Genomic DNA, 8,108 nt, shown 5'->3' with positions numbered 1-8,108 from the left:
GCCGCACTGTGGGAGACGCTAGGCCATCGATCCACCACTGGCTACCAGTCATCTTCCGTCCCCTCCCTGTTTCCTTCGTTGACCATGAGTTCACCATGGTGGAAGAAAGGGAGAAGGGGGACATCTGGGTATGGGTACCCGAAATTCTACACGGAGATGTTCTCTACTTCTGCTATTCTGTCTTATTTTTTTCCCGATCAGAGATCAGGATTGCGTCGCCTATTTTCCAATCCCTCAAGGATGACGTTGTCATTGTGTGCCTTCCCAGGCAGCAATGAAATTGCTCGTAGTCAAGCCATCTTCACAGTCGCTGCCTCTCCAAGATGGTGCCACCCACACTGCCGGTCCTCATCATGCTCGCTCTCAGTCCGAGCCCGAGGCTACTGTTGCCACCTCCTGGACGTTGCCACCAATGTTGCAGATGGACGTGTGAGCCCTCGTCGATATGTCCAGTCAGCCTCGTCTACGTTCACCATCCAATCAGTTCACCATCCCACTGCGACTGTCGGCAAAGCTAGTGATTATGTGTACTAATGTGCCTATGTTGATGCTTCAGACTTGCACCACCCTCCACGGCTTCGACCACGTCCACCTCGACCTCCGCTACTTCAGTGACAAAAAGGACTATAATCCGCATGAGCTACTTGTCGGTTTCTACTTGTCGGTCTCTACTCGTCCTCGAGCTGAAACGAAGGAAAGAGAGCACGGAACTCATCCACGGGTTCCCAAGTGGCGTCATCTTCAGATAAGTTCTCCCACTGAACCAGCACATGCCACACACCGCGCCGCAACTGAGAACGAAGCGCGCGTGCAGGCCGATGAAGCACTTGGCCATGACGAAGAGGAGGAAGCACCGGGGTAGTGGAGGGCGGAGTGTCCCGAAACGGCTTGAGAACCGCAACATGGAACACATCATGAATCCGAGCTCCCTCCGGAAGACGCAGGAGATAGGCCACTTCGCCAATGCGCTCAATGACCTGAAACGGACCAGCAAATCGTGGACTTAGCTTGCCACGGAAGCCCGGCACCAGGGATTGCGCCGGCCGATGAAGAAGGCGCAGGAGAACCCAATCGTCAACGTCAAACTGAAGAGGTCGGTGGTGAGCATCACAATGCCGTTTGGCATATTCCTGAGCTTGCAGCAGCCGATCACGAACATCGGCGAGAAACGCGTCACGATCGCAGAGAAGCTTGTCCACCTTGTCTGTCCGTGCCGTGCCAGCGGTGTAAGGCAACAGAGGCGGTGGAGGCCGGCCATACACCACCTCAAACGGCGTCGTCCGAAGGCAGGAGTGGAATGAAGTGTTGTAACAATATTCTGCCCAAGGAAGCCACTGAAGCCAAGAATGAGGACGATCACCAGTGAGACACCTCAAATACATAGCAATTGTGCGATTGACCACCTCGGACTGTCCATCGGTTTGTGGATGAAAAGCGGTGCTCATCTTGAGCTTGACCCCAGCGAGCTTGAAGAGATCGCGCCAAACATGCCCCGTAAACACTGGATCGCGATCACTAACAATGGACGCCGGAAAACCATGAAGTCTGATGATGCCCTCAAAGAACACCCTGGCGACAGAAGCTGCGGTGTATGGGTGACTCAGCGGAAGAAAATGCGCCTGCTTGGAGAATCTGTCAACCACCGTTAAAATCACCCTTCCCATGCACACGCGGAAGCCCCTCCACGAAATCCATGGAGATATCAGACCAAACTTGCGAGGGAACCTCTAAAGGCTGAAGGAGACCAGCCGGGTGCAGATGTTCTGTTTTGTTACGCTGACACGTGAAACAAGAACTCACAAAGTCCTGGACAAGGCGACGATCATGATCGATCACGAACTCCTGGCGAAGCCGCTGCAGCGTCTTCTGTGTGCCTTCATGGCCAGCACCGTGCGCCAACTGGAGAACGGCGGGGAGGACCGAGGACGTCGCTGGGACAAACACGCGGGCACCGCGCATGATGAGACCGTCAGCGAGACGCCAGGGCTCGCCACGGTTCACCACAATCGAGTCGCGCAGCGCACGCAGGTCGTCATCCAGTTGCAGTTCGCTGCGTAGGTCGTCGAATAACTGAAAGGAAGGCTCCGTGACGGCATGAAGCAGCAGATCGTCCACCTCCCTCCGAGACAACGCATCGACAACGACATTGAGAGTGCCCGGCCCATATTCAATCGTGAAATCATACCCAAAGAGCTTACTGACCCACTGATGTTGGGGAACTGTAGAGAGCCGTTGATCCAACAAGAACTTCAATGCATAATGATCTGTGCGCACAATAAACTGTCTGCCCCACAAATACGGACGCCGGTGCCGAACTGCTTGGACAAGGCCGATGAGTTCCCTCTCATATGCGGCTAACTTGTGGTGCCGAGCTGCGAAGGTCTGCTGAAAAATGCCAGAGCACAGGCACCTTGATGGAGTACCGCGCCGAATCCAGAGCCAGATGCATCACAATCGACCATGAATGATTTGTCACAATCAGGAAGTTGGAGAACCGGTGCACTGGACAGGGCCTTCTTGAGGGCGTTGAATGCGTCCGTGGCTGCGGGCGACCATAGGAAAGCCTCTGTCTTGAGAAGCGCCGTCAACGGGGCAGCCACCGAGCCGTAGTCTTTAATGAACCGACAATAGTATCCGGCGAGGCTGAGGAACCCTCGGAGCGCACGCACGTTGCCGGGTTGAGGCCAAGTGGCGACGGCTGCAACCTTCTCCTGATCCATTGCAACACCAGCCGCGGAGACGACATGTCCCAAGTAATGTACCGACGTCGTTGCGAAGTCGCATTTAGAGCGTTTCAACCGCAGTGATGGTCACGCAGTGCAGTCAAGACTGCGTTGATGTGCTGCAGATGCGTCGACCAAGAGGGACTATAGATCAAGATGTCGTCAAAAAACACAAGGACAAACTTACGCAGGAACGGCCGGAGCACTGTGTTCATGAGACTTTGGAATGTCGCCGGTGCATTGGACAGCCCGAAGGGCATGACCAAGAACTCGAAGTGACCCTCATGAGTCCGAAAAGCAGTATTCTCAATGTCATCAGCATGCATACGAACTTGATGGTACCCTGAACGCAAGTCCAGTTTGGAGAAAAACTAGGCCCCGTGAAGCTCATCCAGTAATTCTTCGACCACCGGAATTGGAAATTTGTCTTTAATGGTGAGCTTGTTCAAGGCACGGTAATCCACGCAGAACCTCCAGGAGCCGTCATGTTTCTTGACAAGTAAAACAGGAGCAGAGAACGCTGAGGTACTCGGACGGATCACCCCCATTTGCAGCATAGCGGCGCACTGGGATTCCAGTTCATCTTTCTGGAGTTGTGGGTAGCGGTAAGGGCGCACGGCCACTGGCGCCGCATTTGGCATGAGATGAATGCGGTGATCACAGGCGCGAGCGGGCGGCAAGCCGTCGGGCGTGGCGAACACATCTTCAAATGAGTTGAGGAGCTTGTCGAGCAAGGCTGTTCCGGTGTTGCGGCCCGCGTCGTGGAGAGCATGGAGGCGGCGAGTGGACTGCACGTCATAGCGGATTGAGCCAATTCCGCGCCGACCTGCCTTGGTGAACGCCATGCACAAGTCATCAAAATCCCACAATATCGGTTCGAGGGTGCGCAAGAAGTTGACACCGAGAACCATGTCCCACCGGTCCAATGGAATAGTATAGCAGTCGACTGAGAAGACTTCTTCGGCAATGCATATGCCGACGCCGCGCGCGAGCCCCTGGCAAGCGACGCGGTCACCATTTGCGACCGTGACACCGGCACCTGGGCACAGTTCAAAGTGGATGCCAACGCGACGTGCGACGTCCCCGTTGATGAATGTGTGAGTAGAACCCGAATCCAGCAACGCCACGCACTGCACGTTGCCAACTTGGACGTAAACCTGCATAGTATCTTCAGTCCCGATGCCTGCAATGGCTGATAATGATATGGTGGGTTTGTCTTGGGCGGCGTCTGACGTCTGTTCATCCTCATCGGACTCCGGCTCCTCAACAATATAATCTGCCACTTCGAGGTAAAACAGACGCGGACACTTGTGCCCCTGCACGTATGGTTCATCACAGTTGTAACACAAGCCCAATTTGCGGAGATCTGCTATCTCTGCCGGCGTGAGACGCTTGAAAGGCCGGCTTGGGAAGGACACCGAGGCTGCTGATGACGGCGTAGCGCCCCCTGTCGACGGTAAGGCGATCTGTCCGGCCGGAGCGCGCCGAGTAGGACAACTCGGTGGTGCTGGGAGCGCGAGGGGCGCTGATGCATGGCGACGCTCATAAGCCCGAGCCAAGCGCATGGCGCAGTGCAAGTCCTGGGGGTCATGTAGCTCAACGTCAACCCGGATATACTTAGGGAGGCCCCCGGTGAACAGTTGTGCTTGTTGTAGCGGCGCCAGATGTCCCGCGTGCGCCAAGCGCGCCTGGAAGGCTTCCATGTAAGCATCAACGGAGGCACCGAACGGTAGGCGAGCGAGCTCGGCAAGATGGTTGGTGGACAGCGCCGGCCCGAAACGCTGGTGGCAGAGCAGACGGAAGTTGACCCACGACGGTCGACCGGAGTGGCGTTCCAACACATAATACCATTGCTGTGCAGATCCCGTCATGTGGAAGGACGCGAGCCAAACCTTGTCCGCCTCACGAGTAAGCTGGCTGCGGAAGGACTCGCAACGGTTGAGCCATCCGAGCGGGTCTTCTTTGCCGTCGTAAGTGGGGAAGGACAACTTATGGAACTTGGGAACGCCCTGGTTGTCCCCATGTTCCTTAGGGTGATGGCGCGGTTCATGCACCATCGTAGCAGAAGAGTAGATCGGCCCGTTCAGAATGGAGGACAACGACGGTACCAGCGACGGTGATGACGGAAACGGGATCGACTGGATCGGAAGCCCCGTCGAAGGTGGTTGCGAGGTGACGCCAGCGGCCGTGGGCACCGGAAGCAGCGCCGTGGACCCTGGCAGTGACGGCGAGGGCAGGATCTCTGAGATGACCGGCTCGGACGCCGGAAGGCCCCCATACCCCGGCATGCCATATTGTAGGAGCGGCGTGGTGGAGTACGGCAGGCGTGGTGGCGTCGAAGGACCAGGACGGCTCTCGACAGCCGCCAGGCGCAGGGACATCTCAGCCATCTGCCGCTGCATGCCTTGGAACATCTCTCCCATCTGCCGCTGCATGCTTGCCAAGACGGCCAGGGAGTCTTCAAGGGTCGGTGGTGCGGGAGGCGGTGGACGGGCGCCCGACGTGGTGAGAGGAACGGACGACGACGGCGTGGTGGTACCGGTGGTGGGTACAGCGGCGGCTGCGGCAGGAGCACCAGAGGAGGCCATGGTCTCTGATACCAGATTGTTGGAGCTCAGGTTCCTAAGGTTGTGGCGGTGGTGAACGGGTGGACGAGGCTTGAAAGCGCGGCGACGAACCGCGGCGCCGTGCTCGGAGCCGGAGCTAGGTCTACGTGAAAAGTAAATGACGAGTAGCAGTAGGCAAGGGCTGGGTGCCCAAGGGAGATAAGAGTATCTCAATCCCAGACCAATCCATTCAATCGTAATTGTTCAATACTTATACAAGCAAATCTTCAACCGACTCAACTCTAACTTAATCAAGTAACAAACTCGAGAGATAGGTATCCTAGATTCTAGGACTTGATAATTGACTGGACCGAATCGTGCAGTCCAGGCCCATGACGACCGCACACCAACTCAGTCAGGCTCCTAGCCACGGTGCCTGCGCCTGTAGACCGTACCGGTCATAACACAACATCTACGCATTATGCCCAATCCTTCCTGCTTCTAAATTCTAGCCAGACACCCCAATTAGCCCTTCTCTTTTAGACCATCCAAACAGACCCTAAAAATATTGTTTGCCGGTTGGTAACGCCCAGTGAAAAAAATGTAACCATACTCTCACCTGAGAAACAAGGGATTCCCGATTACGGGGAAACATTTGTGGAAGCACTACATCCAAAATAACAGAATTTGAATCTCACAGCAAATCACCATTGTAAATACTAAACATTTTAGACTGCATAGACATATAATCCATTGGAGAATGAGATGATCAATAACTAGAATTAATATGTACTGTCATAAAACTGTGTTAACAATTACTAAAAACTTGTATCTGAAAACTGACAAGCACACTGCTCCATGAAAAGAATGGGCACATATCCATGAAAGTTTTACAGGTTTTGAGAGTTAACCTGCCTTGATAAGCTCATCTCTCCTCTTTGGATCAACACCAGCAACACCAAAAATCATCTTCTCTGCCGATATATCCATCTGAATGTTCACCTGGTAGCCAGCAAAGGCCACGTCGCGTCTCCACTGCACCACAATTAACACAGATTAGATTCGACAGGAACATCCGACGGCGAAATTGGGCATGCCCATTACATTTCCAAGACCGAACAAAGGGACTCTCAAATCGCTATCTCACCTCACCGCCGAGATAGCAGAGGTCGCCGGAGGAGGTGAGCGCCGTGTCGTGGAAGGCGGACCTTCCCAGGACCCGCACCATGCTCGGATCCACCATGTGCTTCCCGCCTAGTATCTTCAGTATCGTCGTCTTGCCTACCACATGGAAACCGAAGCCGCCGCCGCCGCGCTCAATCAACAGACAACACCAGAACAGCCGAGAGAAACGAAGAAGAAGGTGGAAAGGCGGGTAGTAGGGGGTACCTGCGCCGTTGGAGCCGAGGAGGAGGCATCGTTGGCCGGCGTCGAGGGAGAAGCAGACGTCCTCGATGAGCGGCGGCGCTCCGGGTGGCGGGCGGCCGTCGATGCCCGGGTAGGTGAAGGAAAGGTGGCTGATCTCAACCGTTGGCGCCATCGGAGCTGGGGCCGCTCGCCGCCGTGACCAGAGCCCGTGGCCGGAGGTTGGTCTGGTTGGTGGAGAGACGAGGCGTCGTAGCGGGCCAAGCGCGCGTGAAGGGTGGAGAGCCCGACTTGCAGCCAGTGCGCCGTGGCGTGGTAGTTGGGCCGCGTTTAGTGGATGGCCCAGTGCGAGACGTGGCTCCGGATTCAACAGAGGACAGCAGACGGCCACGTCTTAAGGCTCTCTCGCATTTGTCGCGTCCACTTGCCATCTTTCATGCTTCAGCAACCGATGTGAGCCTCTGTATCTTTCATGCCACGTTTCGGTGAGCCATATTTCGCCGAGAGGTTGTGAGACGTTTCGGTCGACGTACTACAGCTTCTGAGCCTAGGTCCATGGATTCGTGGACCTTGAAAATCGCTTATCATCGGCGCGCACCGTCCGGTTTACATGACGAGACAAATGCGTGGCCAACCATCTGGTGCGTCACGTGCTCGCTCCTGCATGCACGTGCGTGGCCGCGTCCAATGCGTCCATGCCGCTCGCGATTGCTCGTGAAATGGCAAGCAACGGCGCACGCTTGCATGTACGAATCCCCATATCTCACCATGCGTGTACAGCCACAGGCGCCGATTCGATAACCGACGTCGAAGTGTCAACCCCGTTCTTAGACGCCCGGCGCCAGCGACGCTCCATCGTGTCGCTGTCCTGGTCTCCCGGACGGCTGGAACCCCCGGCGATGGCGACCGAAGACAAACTCACGACATGCAGCACGCCACGCTACTGTCAGCTCAGAAAAGTTCAATTGCAGCCACAATCGAAAATCGCCGGTGGAATTTTGCGGGTTAATTAAGTGATGGAGGTCACTGTTTCCCCCGATCGACTAATTAATCTGTTTTGGTCGGTACGCCTGAGGCCGGCGCCGGTCCACGCCAAGTGGCGATCCACCGATGGCCCGGTGATCCGAACGTGGAATGCCCAGGCACCTTCGTAAACATTTTGATTCAAATGGAGCACCCGGGCACGCACGCAACCGGACCTTTCCGCACTACTAGAATGGACACAGTTTTCCTAGGGACGAAAACCCTCGCGAAGGCCTAAATACTCTTGTTTCGGGGGGATATGTTCAAACGGAGCATTTTCACGAGAAAGGACCAAATGCTCTCAGGTTTTGCTAAAAAAAGGACTATTGTATTCTTGCCCCTATTTTAAATCCTAATTGTGATTTTACCCTTATTTTTCTTTCACTTTGTGTTTTTACCTCTGCTTTTCCAAAACGAAGGTTCAGTTTACCCATATTCCGTGAACAGCGGG

At 55.3% G+C, this 8,108-nt stretch overlaps 1 protein-coding gene across 1 annotated transcript in view; it reads right to left on the bottom strand.

The window, feature by feature from the left end:
* Positions 1-6,950, bottom strand: part of LOC136532297 (ABC transporter I family member 20-like) — a 9,326-nt gene extending 2,376 nt beyond the window's left edge. The window contains exons 1-3 of the mRNA XM_066524909.1: positions 6,659-6,950; positions 6,417-6,550; positions 6,185-6,304 (exon numbers count right to left, since the gene is read on the bottom strand). Coding sequence (XP_066381006.1) covers positions 6,185-6,304; positions 6,417-6,550; positions 6,659-6,809 — 405 coding nt within the window. The 5' untranslated portion in view covers positions 6,810-6,950. The remainder of the gene's footprint in view (positions 1-6,184; positions 6,305-6,416; positions 6,551-6,658) is intronic.
* Between the last annotated feature and the right edge of the window lie 1,158 nt (positions 6,951-8,108).

The sequence above is a fragment of the Miscanthus floridulus genome, chromosome 2, assembly GCF_019320115.1.
Source record: "Miscanthus floridulus cultivar M001 chromosome 2, ASM1932011v1, whole genome shotgun sequence".
NCBI classification, from domain to species: domain Eukaryota; kingdom Viridiplantae; phylum Streptophyta; class Magnoliopsida; order Poales; family Poaceae; genus Miscanthus; species Miscanthus floridulus.
This window is presented reverse-complemented; position numbering and strand designations above follow the sequence as displayed.